Genomic DNA, 13,653 nt, shown 5'->3' on the forward strand with positions numbered 1-13,653 from the left:
ACATACTACTAAATGATTCTACTTACACAGTGTTCAGAAAAAGGCAAAACTATAGGGATGGAGCATAAATCAGTGGTTGCCAGGGTTAGGGCTAGGGTATTGTTGACTATAAAAGGGAAGACTTTACGGAAGAGGTGATGGAACTGTATTGGGTCTTGATTGTGGTGATGAGTTTTGTTTGTTTGTGGAGACAGAGTCTCACTCTATCACCCAGGCTGGAGTGCAGTGATCTCGGCTCACTGCAACCTCTGCCTCCTGGGTTCAAGCAATTCTCGTGCCTCAGCCTCCCGAGTAGCTGGGACTACAGGCATGTGCCACCAGGCCCGGCTAATTTTTGCATTTTTTTGTAGAGATGGGGTTTTGCCATATTAGCCAGCCTGGTCTCAAACTCCTGGCCTCAAGTGATCTGCCCATCTCTGCCTCCCTAAGTGCTTAGATTACAGGTGCCCAGCATTTTTTTATTTTTATTTTTTTGAGATGAAGTTTTGCTCTATCACCCAGGCTGGAGTGCAGTGGCGTGATCTCAGCTCACTGCAACCTTCACCTCCTGGGTTCAAGTGATTCTTCTGCCTCAGTCTATCGAGTAGCTGGCATTACAAGCCTGCACTACCATGCCCAGCTAATTTTTTTGTATTTTTAGTAGAGGTGGAGTTTCACCATGTTGGCCAGGCTGGTCTCGATCTCATGACCTCAAGTGATCCAACCACCTCGGCTCCCAAAGTGTTGGGATTAGAGGCATGAGCCACTGCGCCCAGACTCTTCTTTTTTTTAAGAGACAGAGTCTCACTATGTTGCCCAGGCTGGTCTTGAACTCCTGGGCTCAAGTGATCCTCCTGCCTCAGACTCCCAAAGTGCTGAGATTTCAGGTGTGACCGACCACACCCAGCCTGTGGTGGTGGTTATGGGAGTATGCATTAATAAAAACTCACAGAACTTTAACTGTAAAAAACTGTAAAGGAGTGAATTTTACTGTGTATAAATTTTGAAATAAGTTAAACTAAGCTTTGGAATAAAGCTATCACTAAACACTAAATATAAAAATATCTACACCCAAATATGTGCTTTCTACACAATTTGTTCTTAAATGTACAAATACACAATAATATATTCATTCACTTGGGAAAGCTAAGACACTGGAAGCAGAAAACAATCAATGATCACTTTTGGGTAGTGGGATGAAATCACTTTAAAAAACTCACCATTATGACACAGTTGCTCAGTGCTCAGGTAAAGGTCTAGTATTTAAGCAGAGGAGGCCCAGGAGACTTTTTGTTGCATACACTACCTGACAATTTCTAAAAGGACACTTCTTAAAACTTCATGTCATAAGAAATACATTGCCCCAACAACATCATGTACCTGTGATGGCATTATAGGAAATAACATTATTTGCATTTTATTTTCTACTGTTTATATGTTACTTTTATAAGTATGGGGGGAAAGAGGGGATGATAAGTTTAAAAACACCAACCACCACAAAAAGCACAAAACCCTTTGAGCAGTTTAACATTCTAACATTCTATCCTGTTTCTTTTACTTGACACAAGTAACCAATTCCACTCTCCAAAATACAACAAATCTAACATGGACTGGTCCTCCAACAACCACCACCTAGGGGGCAGTCTCCAGGGTTAAAATCCACATTTCCCAGACTCCCTTGCATCTAAGATTCTGGGTATAATTTAGGTTGCACCATAGATGCACTGGCAAGATAGACGGATTTGGTACTAAAGGCACCCTGCTGGTGGGGTTTGAGGGAGAGACAGCACATTGGAGCCACAGGCAGAACGGTAGCTTCCTACTTCAGCAGTTAGGTTTCTAATCACAGCAGGGACGGCAGTATCCTTAGCTGGCCCATTCTGAAGTGTGACTGTCAAAGTCACAATCTTGGAGGCCCAATCTGATGTGTATTTCTTCATCTTCCCTAGTACTTAATGTTTCAATAAGCTTTCTATTCAAACAAGCTAGGGTAAAACAAAAGAAAAACTAATATATACCATGCTACAAATCTGTAATTTTGTTAGATCATAAAGGCAACAAAAAAATCATCTAACAGTATTATTACTGTTATACTCATTTTCATTGTTAATTTTATCTGATACCGATGCCAGCCTCCATGTTCAAGTATGCTGCACTAACCTACGGTTCACAGAGTTACCCTCTAGTCCTGTGTTAAGTGCCTCAGTGTTTACCTTGCTATCTGCTCTTTTCTCTCTTTACCTATTAGAGACCCAGCAGAAATGCCAGTTAACTCCATCAAGCCTCTCCCACTTTGGCACACTGAATCCTTTTTAATATTCCTATACACTTGTTTATGTACTGACAGAAATAATTAATATACTTGTGGGTATATTTCAATCTCTTGATTTTAACTATGAATTAATTCCTTGGAGCAAGGACCACATTCAATTTTTGTTGCATGCCTAGTGCCTTTTTGCAGGCCTGGCATGTTACAGGTACTCAGTAAATACCACTAGAACATAGAATAAGGTATTACATTCAGCGCAGGGAAAAGTATTTTCACTTTCGGTGTTTCTCACCTCCTACTCCTTTATCAGATCTGCAGGTTTTATTTATCTTATTTTTATTATTATACTTTAAGTTCTAGGGTACATGTGTACAACATGCAGGTTTGTTACATATGTATACATGTGCCATGTTGGTGTGCTGCACCCATTAACTTGTCATTTACATTAGGTATATCTCCTAATGCTATCCCTCCCCTCTCCCCACAATAGGCTCCGGTGTGTGATGTTCCCCTTCCTGTGTCCAAGGGATCGCATTGTTCAATTCCCACCTATGAGTGAGAATGTGCCGTGTTTGGTTTTCTGTTCTTGAGATAGTTTGCTGAGAATGATGATTTCCAGCTGCACCTATGTCCCTACAAAGGACAAGAACTCATCCTTTTTTATGGCTGCTTTATTTTTTTTGAATTTTCATTCAGCCTCACAGTGTAGACTTGATTCACTAGGTTTTATTCTTTGCAATTTCTATGTAGCTGTAGCTCTATTATAACTGTTATATTAATAACATTGCACTATTATGTTATTCTGACCATCTGAAGCTAAATGCCAATACATTTTAAATTTTCAGCTGTGCATCCTACAAATTTAAATCATGGCATGTAACAAGTTAAGTATGAGTGAAGTTTTGCCAGAAGAACAAATTATCAGTGATACTAACCATTTTAATTACCATGTCTGGGATTTAATTTATCAACCCATATTGGTAAGTAATAACTTTGTGTCAAACAATTCAGTAAAGATGCAGCAACATAAAAGGCAGGCTACTGACTCACATCAAATATGTAATAGTCTATAAAGATTCTATTTTTGTAATTTAAAATAAAGGATGACTTCATAGAAAGCTATTTATGAAAATCTCAAATGGAAATTTCACCATTTCAAAGAAACTGTAAGTTTAACTAAAGACAGTAAGTCCGTAAACACAAAGACAAAACACAGTACATACTATAGTAGACAAGATGACCTGGTATTTACCCCACTGCATGGGGTAAATAAGTGAGGTGATGAATGTGTTAATTGTGGTCATCATTTCACAATGTATACGTATATCAAATCATCATACTGTATACCTTGAAAATATGTATTTTCTACTTGTCAATTATACCTCAGTAAAGCTGAGGGGAAAAAAATTTTAATAATAAAAGATATACATAGGATACTCAGGGGTCCCCAGTCCCTGGGTCACGAACTGGTTAGGAACTGGCCTGCACAGCAGGAGGTGAGTGGAAAAGCGAGCGAAGCTTCGTCTGTATTTATAGCCACTCCCCATTACTCCCATTGACCCCTGAGCTCTGCCCCGTCAGATCAGCAGCGTCATTAGATTCTCATAGGAGCGCAAACCCTATTGTGAACTGTGCATGCGAGGGATCTAGGTAGCATACTTCTTATAAGAATCTAATACCTGATGATCTGTCACTGTCTCCCATCACCCCCAGATGGGACTGTCTAGTTGCAGGAAAACAAGCTCAGAGGTCTCACTGATTCTCCATTATGGTGAGTCATATAATTATTTCATTATATATGACAATGTAATCATAATAGAAATGTGCACTTGCACAAGAAACGTAATGCACCTGAATCATCCTGAAACCTCCCTCCACTCCCAGTCCATGGAAAAACCGTCTTCCACAAAACTGGTCCTTGGTGCGAAAAATGTTGGGGATCATTGCTCTGTATCATTAAGAATCAAAGATCAAAAGCCCATAAAACAAATCTCCTACTGTGCTTGGCAGAGGTCATTTCATTAAGGGTCCGGATCAAATTCAGGCTCAACAATTAGTAAGACAACTAGAAAAATACAGAAAGCTTAAAGCAGAGCAGCTAGTCTAAAAGCAGATATCAGATTGTTTAGTGCAAATGGTAAGAAAAGCTGACCATATTTTAACTCGGAACTCAGAGAGAGGTAAATAGGATAAATTAATATTGCCAAGGTTTACACCAAGAACACAGGACTCGCTGAGAGTATGGGGTTTTTTTTGTTTTGTTTTGTTTTTGAGACGGAGTCTTGCTCTGTCGCCCAGGCTGCAGTGTAGTGGTGTGATCTTGGCTCACTGAAACCTCCACCTCCCCGGTTCAAGAGATTCTCCTTTCTCAGCCTCTTGAGTAGCTCGGGCTACAGGCGCGTGCCACCACGCCCAGTAAATTTTTTATATTTTCAGTAGAGATGGGGTTTCACCACATTGGCCAGGCTGGTCTCGAACTCCTGACCTCGTGATCCACCCACCTCGGCCTCCCAAAGTCCTGGGATTACAGACGTGAGCCACCATACTCGGCCTGATATTGTGGGTCTTAATACAACTAGTCCTCTGAATAATTATCAATTTCTCCCTTTACAAGACTAGCCTTCATTTTACTTTGAGCAGATAAAAGTTACAAACTTGCTAAATGAATACTGTAAGGTTTACCAGATTTCTAAAACAGAATATTCCCATCTCAACATTTTATTTTACTCATAATTTTCTACTTACAAAATCTTGCCGTATGTCATTGAAGTCTTTGCCATATTTTTCCAGTGCCTCTTCAAATAAGCTAGCTTCAGAGGCTGACCATTCCTCCATTTCATCTCTGCATAAAACAGGTCCTCCGAGTGGTACTAAGACACTAATGGCACTGCTCAAATCATAGCTGTGTCTATACAATGTATCCATAGCGTGAAACTAAAGAAACAAAATGAACAGAAAATATCAACCAGAAATGCAAACATGCTACATTATGTAAGAATAGAAACACTAAAATATATTATGTACTTAATTAACAATATACTTATACTTATTTTTAACAAAATTTTAAACAGATTACTAAATAATTATTTAAGATATCATTTATTGCTTTAGAAAATGCAGACTTGTACCCTCATTTGGGGGGAGGGGAGCACCGGGTCTCCCTCTATTCCCAGGCTAGAGTGTAGCAGCGGACTCAACCTTCCGTGCTCAAGCAATCCTCCTGCCTCAGCCTCCTGAGTAACTAGGACCACAGGCATATGCCACTATGCCTGGTTAGCTTTTTTATTTTATATAGAGACAGGGGCCTCGCTATGTTGCCCAGGCTAGTCTTGAACTCCTGGGCTCAAGTGATTCTCCCACTATAGCCTCCCAAAACACTAGGATTAAGTCTCTTTTATTTTTATTTATTTACTTTTTTTTTTTTTTTTTTTTTTTGAGATAGGCTCTTGCTCTGTCACCCATGCTGGAGTGCAGTGGCATGGTCATAGCTCACTGTAACTTTGAAAGTCTAGCCGGTCCACACATGGTGGCTCACGCCTATAATCCCAGTACTTTGAGAAGCCAAGGTGGGAGGATCACTTGAGCCCCGAAGTTTTAAGACCAGTGTGGGCAACATAGTGAGACCCTCTCTCTACAAAAATAAACAATTAGCCAAGCCTGGTTGTGCACGCCTATAGTCCCAACTACTTGGGAGGCTGGGGTGGGAGGATTCCTTGAGCCCAGGAGGTTGAGGCTGCAGTGAGCTGTGACTTATGCCACTGCACTCTAGCCTGGACAACAGAGTGACAGCCTACCTCAAAAAATAAAAATTGATAAAAATATCAAAGTCACTTCAGCTCTTGTGCAAGGTATACAGCACAGCCATCCTTGACCAGGGAAACATATACAGATTATGTATCAGAGAGTGATAAAAAAAAAATTCTCAGGTTGGGTTAAGGAATCACGTACTAAGATGGAAAGAAAACAATGGAACACAGTATGATGTTTAAGACAAATTTATAAACATGCTGCACAGAAAAAGCAAAACAAAACAAAGTTACATATTCATGTTAATATGGTAACTTGGTTGAGGTTGTAGAAGACAAAGAATAGATGGCCAGACTTGCACGGAACAGCAAGGCCACTGTGGGTTTCTTATATATTTCAAGCGAGAGTGATTTGAAGCACAATTTGAAAGGAGAAAAGATAGAAGACACAATCACTGTAACGTTGAACGCCTGGGCTCAAGGTTACTTTTGCAAAAGTAACTTAGGTCTAGCTTACTTAAAAAGCATTTTCTGGCCAGACACAGTGGCTCATGCCTATAATCCCAACACTTTGGGAGGCCAAGGTGGGCAGAACACTGGCACCCAGGACTTCAAGACCAGCCTGGGCAGCACAGTGAAACCCCATCACACAAAAAAAAAAAAAAAAGAAAAAAAACAGGCATGGTGGCATATTGCCTGTAATCCCAGCTACTCAGGAGTCGGAGATGAGAAAATCACTCGAGCCCAGGAAGGTTGAGGCTGCAATGAGCTGAGATCGTGCCACTGCACCCCAGCCTGGGCAACAGAGTGATGCCCTATTTTTAAATAAAGAAGGCATTTTCCTCCAATCAGAACAATAACTAGGTTCTAAAACTTCAAGTTTTGAAAAACCTTTTATTTTATTTTCCTACTGGAAAGAGAGTCATTCATAGCATGTACATACATGTACTTGTATGTATAACAGGAAAACTGAAAAACAGCACAATCAGCTCCGCCTATGCTGCAGATTAGCTCATAGGTGCTGCAAAGTGATCTAATTCTTGCCCAAATGAGAACTAGTTCTGTTTTTCTCCCCACCTCTCAACCCCACCCAGACTTTCTAACACATGAACTTCAAGTCTTGTACCTTTTACACAATGTATCTCTTGCTATTTATTAAAAATTTCACAAATGGGGATAGCTTCACTTCTATGCAACAATAGAACTCTTAAAAATTTAGCTTTTGGTATAAGTTATGCATCTCCAAGCCCGCCACCAGTCAAGGTCTCAGTGCCAGCTACGCCACTGCAGCTGTCACTATGGCCCATGAGAACACTGCTAACTCCAAGATCAAACAGTTCTGGAGGTGCTTAGGGCTCCGGGGTGCTGAACGAAGGTGCTGGTAGCCTTAGAAAAGAACCAGAGAAACCTAATACTGCTTTGGTTTTTTAAAGCATCACTTAGGAGTTGCTACCTCAGAAAATCCAGAAATAGAACTGCTTTCCCTAGAATTGACAGAAATGAAAGATAAATATGAACCACCTCAGGTGAAGTGTGCAGGATAGAATTCTTCTCAGTTGAAAAGACACTAAAAATGGTTTTGTATAACTTGAATAGTTTGTATATTACATAATCTTTTCTAGATAGATGCTACAGAATTCTTTTAATATGTTACATTCACGTATCACACTTTACTATTAGAAACACACTTAGAGCTTTTTGCTGTAGGCCTGAGTGGTTGCTGCCGACATGGGCAAGTTCATGAAACCTGGGAAGGTGGTGCTTGTCCTGGCTGGACGCTACTCTGGACGCAAAGCCGTCATCGTGAAGAACATTGATGATGGCACCTCAGATCACCCCTACAGCCATGCTCTGGTGGCTGGAATTGACCGCTACCCCCGCAAAGTGACAGCTGCCATGGGCAAGAAGAAGATCGCCAAGAGGTCGAAGATCAAGTCTTTTGTGAAAGTTTATAACTACAATCACCTAATGCCCACAAGGTACTCTGTGGATATCCCCTTGGACAAAACTGTCGTCAATAAGGATGTCTTCAGAGATCCTGCTCTTAAACGCAAGGCCCGACGAGAGGCCAAGGTCAAGTTTGAAGAGAGATATAAGACAGGCAAGAACAAGTGGTTCTTCCAGAAGCTGCGGTTTTAGATGCCTTGTTTTGGTCATTAAAAATTAAAAAGGAAAGAAAAAAAAAAAAAAAAAAAAGAAACACACTTAGAATCATCTATAAATACTCAATATAAATTGTTTTGAATCTTCAAGCAGAAGAATCCAAAGTGAAAAAAAAAAAAAAAAACTAAACACATCCATCTAATTCATTACCTTAAAAGGTACTCTGTTTATTAGTCTGATGAGGAATTATGGTGCTGTTTGTATTTTTGCCAATGAAGTTTAGCTTGGAGGTAATCCTTGGTGTAGCTTAAAAAATGAGCACAGGTACAGCCATTCTTTAAAATGAAGAGGACACTGTTGTTTATATTTCCTGTAGGCAGCTGGAGAGATCTGTGTGTCACAAGATGCTTCTGCATGGGTTCCCATTAATTTTCTGTTCTTGTTTATATAATGTGGAACAAATAACTCTTCTTTGCCACCACTGTGCCTTAGGTAACTGTGTGTGCCAGTCAGAAATCTGACACCACGTTTTCCTTCTAGGCTATCATGCCCTCTCCGATCATCTTTCCTTGCTTCGCTCTGTGCTTTAGTGAAGCCTAGTTGCACATTGGCCTTTCTGTGCTGTTTTCAATTCGCTTAATGATAGCAGTTACACCAGTTGTAACTTATGTAACTTTAAACAGAATCACACTGTTCCCTGCCTGACTTAGTTGCTTAGTTGAGCACAGAACAAAGGCAACATAAAATCTGGGGTTCACGCACAAGTTGGGATGAGAAGGGGAGTGAGCCATAATATCCTGGAAAATTATACTTTGTAAGTATAATCGCAGTGATGTTTCTCTCAAAGTATTTTTCTAGCCTTGAATTCATTTTACCTTCATTATTCCTGTGAAGTAGGTAGGGCAAGTACAAGGGGAAGTTGGGTGCTGAATTTTTAGGTCAAAGACTGATACTAATACAAAGTATTTGCTAACTGTAGAACCTGGGGCACCACATCAGTTAACTGCTGAGACTCACTTTCCTTGTTTGTTAAATGAGAAGAATATCCATGCTGCCTACCTCAGAGGCCTGTGAGGGTCAAATGAGAATGTATGTGAAAGATCTTTTCTTATTTGTATTTTTTAAAAAAATACCTTTTAAGTGATCCCTCATTATCTGGTAGGAGACTGTAGGAGAGCTCAAGTATCAACTAATATCTATTAAAGTGAAAACATTATTAGCAAAAGTATGCACTAATATGTATGTATATGTACATATACACACACACAGTGATGTATTAACCAAGATAATAAGTGTATAGATTATGAATTTGTTCACTATAGCAGTATTTAGAACATGTAAACATGTTTAGGTACAGTAAATAAATGCTTTAACAAGGGTTGACATCTCACTTAAAGTCAATCATTGGTGCTGGATGCAGTGGCTCACACCTGTAATCCCAGCACTTTGGGAGGTCAATGCAGGCAGATCACCTGAGGTCAGGAGTTTGAGACCAGCCTGGCCAATATGGTGAAACTCCGTCTCTACAAAAATTAGCTGGGTGTGGTGGCAGTCACCTGTAATCCCAGCTACTCAGGAGGCCCCTGAGGCAGGGGAATCGCTTGAACCCAGGAGGCAGAAGTAGCAGTGAGCTGAGATCATGCACTCATTGGATTCCACAAAATAAAACTAGGGATTTCATGATCAATTTCCTAGTTATAACCACAGCAAAGGCCACTGGCCACATGTAGTCTTTTGTTGTATGTGTCACAACCATGGAACAATTGACTTCCAACTTTCAAGTGAACTTCCTCTCACTCTTCTGCAGCAGAGGTTGGGGAAAAAAAAAGAATTGAACTTGGTTCTTCAGCTTTTGCTCTGCAAATTTCAGAATCAGCTAAATTCTGTAGCTAACCTCACTAGACAGACTGTGCAGTTTAGCTGTAGTATGTACTTTTACACACTTCTACATCAACTCTGAAAATAATGTAGTAAACCCCATTATTCATGATTTTACTTTCCAAGGTTTCAGTTACCCATAGTCAAGTGCAGTCTGAAAACAGATGAATATAGTACAATAAGATGTTTGTGTGTATGAAAGAGAGACAGAGAGGGAGCACACTGTATTAGTCTGTTTTCACACTGCTGATCAAGACATACCTGAGACTGGGCAATCTACAAAATAAAGAGGTTTAATGGACTTACAGTTCCACACGGCTGGGGAGGCCTCACAATGGTGATGGAAGGCAAGGAGGAGCAAGTCACATCTTATGTGGATGGCAGCAGGCAAAAAGCAAGAGGTTGTGCAGGGAAACTCCCATTTTTAAAACCATCAGGACCAAGTACAGTGGCTCACACCTGTAATCTCAGCACTTTGGCAGGCCGAGGTAGGCGGATTGCCTGAGCTCAGGAATTTGAGACCACCCTGGACAACATGGTGAAGCCCCGTCTCTACTAAAATACAAAAAATTAGCCAGGCATGTTGGCACGTGCCTGTAATCCCAGCTACTCAGGAGGCTGAGGCAGGAGAATCACTTGAACCTGGGAGGCGGAGGTTGCAGTGGGTAGAGATTGCGCCACTGCACTCCAGTCTGGGTGACAGAGCAAGACTCCATCTCAAAAAAAATAAAATAGCCGGGCGCAGTGGCTCACGCCTGTAATCCCAGCACTTTGGAAGGCCGAGGCAGGCAGATCACGAGGTCAGGAGATCGAGACCATCCTGGCTAACATGGTGAAACCCTGTCTCTACTAAAAATACAAAAAATTAGCCAGGCGTGGTGGCGGACGCCTGTAGTCCCAGCTACTCGGGAGGCTGAGGCGGGAGAATGGCATGAACCTGGGAGGTGGAGTTTGCAGTGAGCCGAGATCGTGCCACTGCATTCCAGCCTGGGTGACAGAGCAAGACTCCATCTCAAAAAAAAAAAAAAAAAAAAAAAAAAAAAGACAAAACTAAAAGATTAAAAGATATTCAAGAATGCTAACATTCCTCAAAATAAAAATATAATGTATCTTTTTCTTTTGAGACAGGGCCTCACTCTGTTGCTCAGGTTGGAGTGCAGTGGCATGATCTCAGCTCACTGCAACATCTGCCTCCTGGGCTCAGGTGATCCACCTCAGCCTCCCAAATAGCTGGGACTACAGGTACATGCCACAATGCCCAGCTAATTTTTGTATTTTCAGCAGAGACAGTTTTGCCCTGTTGCCCGGGCTGGTCTCCAACTCTTGGGCTCAAGCGATCCACCTGCCTTGGCCTCCCAAAATGCTGGGATTACAAGCATGAGCCACTGCACCCAGCCAAAAGAAATTTTTATAATTAACAGGGGCCCTGAAACCAGTCACAGAATTAAGCGCATTTTTCTCAACTGATACTACACCAACCACTCAAATCATGAATGGATTTTCAGTTTTGTGTTCATGTTAAATGAATGAAATTGCTTTTCTTAGGAGTACTTTTTTAAATGATGATGGGCTTAAATAAGGCTTCAAAGAACCGAAGTAGTATATTAGCCTTCATCAAGTGATTATGACAAAAAGTGATTATATTCGTTGTTTCAAAGATTCTACTCTTTAGTGTTCAGTTTGTCTTCCTGAACACTGAAGGAACCATTTGCTTTCAGAGGAGGAGCTCCTGTACTGTCTCAAATCAAATGAGAAAGAATACACTGGAATTACTCTTGACCAGGAGCTAAGAAACCTCCAAAGCGCACATTTATACCACAGACCAAAGGAGAGTACAGTAAAGGTCAGAATGTGTAAAAAGTAAACACTCAGCAGGTGTGTACACTCTGGAGTTACTAGGAAATAATTCCTTTGAAACTGATCACCTTCATAAAAGAAACCAGAGGATCATATTATGTGCTAGAAGTCCATACAAACCCCATCTTTCTGATACACACAGAAGTTTCTTTTGAATGGACTTTATGTAGTCTAATCTTACCCTTAAGAGCTTTACATGAATACAGTTTCTATAACAGAAGAGACAAAATCCAGTAGAAAAGATGTAGGGTAAATAAAGAAAACAAGCTAAGAAAAGACAGTCACATAACACAGGACCAAAGACTTGTGGTTTATCAGTAAGGTAATACAAATTTGAAATGCCAGAGGAGTCTGAAAAAATGAACAACTAATTGATTGTGAGAGAAGGCAGAATAATGATTTCCTAACTGGAGAAGAGCAGAAGGGAAGCTGTTGAGACACTGGTAATGTTTTTTTTTTTTTTTTTTTTTTTTTGAGACGGAGTCTCGCTCTGTCGCCCAGGCTGGAGTGCAGTGGCGGGATCTCAGCTCACTGCAAGCTCCGCCTCCCGGGTTTACGCCATTCTCCTGCCTCAGCCTCCCGAGTAGCTGGGACTACAAGCGCCCGCCACCTCGCCCGGCTAGTTTTTTATATTTTTTAGTAGAGATGGGGTTTCACCGTGTTAGCCAGGATGGTCTTGATCTCCTGACCTTGTGATCCGCCCGTCTCGGCCTCCCAAAGTGCTGGGATTACAGGCTTGAGCCACCGCGCCCGGCCTGGTAATGTTCTTTACCATCTAGTGATGGTTACACGAATATATACACAGGTAAAAATGTTAAGCTGTGTAACAAACTGTAGGGCACTCTATATATGTCACCATATGTACACCTCAATTTAAAATAAGAAAAAGAATTTTGAGGCTGGGTGTGGTGGCTCACACCTGTTAATCCCTGCACTTTAGGAGGCCAAGGCAGGCGGATCACGAGGTCAAGAGTTTGAGATCAGCCTGGCCAACAGAGTGAAAGCCCATCTCTACTAGATTAGTCGGGTATGGTGGCACGCACCTGCAGTCCCAGCTGCTCGGGAGGCTGAGGCAGGAGAATCGCTTGAACTCGGGAGGCGGAGGTTGCAGTGAGCAGAGACCGTGCCATTGCACTCCAGTCTGGGTGACAGAGTGAGACTTTGTCTCCAAAAAAAACAGAAAAGAAATAGTTGGCCAGGTACATTAGCTCAGGCATGTAATCCCAGAGCTTTTGAGAGGCCTTGGAAAGCCAAGGCAGGAGTTCAAGACCAGTCTCAGCATTAATTTTTTAATTTTAAAATTTAATTAATTAAAAAATTTTAATTAGCTGAGCACAGAGTTGAGTGCCTATATTTAAAAAGAAAAAGAAAACTAGGCCAGGCGTGGTAACTCACGCCTCTAATCCCACCACTTTGGGAGGCCAAGGCAGGCAGATCATGAAGTCAAGAGATCAAGACCATCCTGGCCAACATGGTGAAACCCCGTCTCTACTAAAAATACAAAAATTAGCTGGGTGTGGAGGTGCATGCCTGTAGTCCCAGCTACTCAGGAGGTTGAGGCAGGAGAATTGCTTGAAACCAGGAAATAGAGGTTGCAGTGAGCTGAGATCGGGCCACTGCACTCCAGCCTGGTGACAGAGTGAGACTCCATCTCAAACAAACAAACAAACAAACAAAAAAAAAAAAAAGAAGAAGAAAACTAAACTAAAAGTCTTCCCTCCAGATTAAATACTTTGCAAAGATACCATGTTTTCAATAGAGATACCAATACACACTGCACGATCCATTCAAATCTAAATTGTAAAAATCAAAAGAAACCCA

General features: G+C 41.2%; 1 protein-coding gene and 1 pseudogene across 7 annotated transcripts in view; one reads left to right on the forward strand and one right to left on the reverse strand.

Annotated features, from left to right (window-relative positions):
* Positions 1 to 13,653, reverse strand: part of MTA3 (metastasis associated 1 family member 3) — a 191,811-nt gene that overhangs the window by 70,204 nt on the left and 107,954 nt on the right. For all 6 annotated transcript variants that reach the window (XM_030921242.1, XM_010382593.2, XM_030921240.1 and 3 more), the window contains exon 9: positions 4,994 to 5,182. In XM_030921242.1, the coding sequence (XP_030777102.1) occupies positions 4,994 to 5,182 (189 nt within the window). The remainder of the gene's footprint in view (positions 1 to 4,993; positions 5,183 to 13,653) is intronic.
* On the forward strand, positions 7,695 to 8,198 carry LOC104677538 (annotated as a pseudogene). Its single transcript, XR_750065.2, has one exon. The product of XR_750065.2 is annotated as a 60S ribosomal protein L27 pseudogene (transcript).

The sequence above is a fragment of the Rhinopithecus roxellana genome, chromosome 17, assembly GCF_007565055.1.
Source record: "Rhinopithecus roxellana isolate Shanxi Qingling chromosome 17, ASM756505v1, whole genome shotgun sequence".
NCBI lineage: Eukaryota > Metazoa > Chordata > Mammalia > Primates > Cercopithecidae > Rhinopithecus > Rhinopithecus roxellana.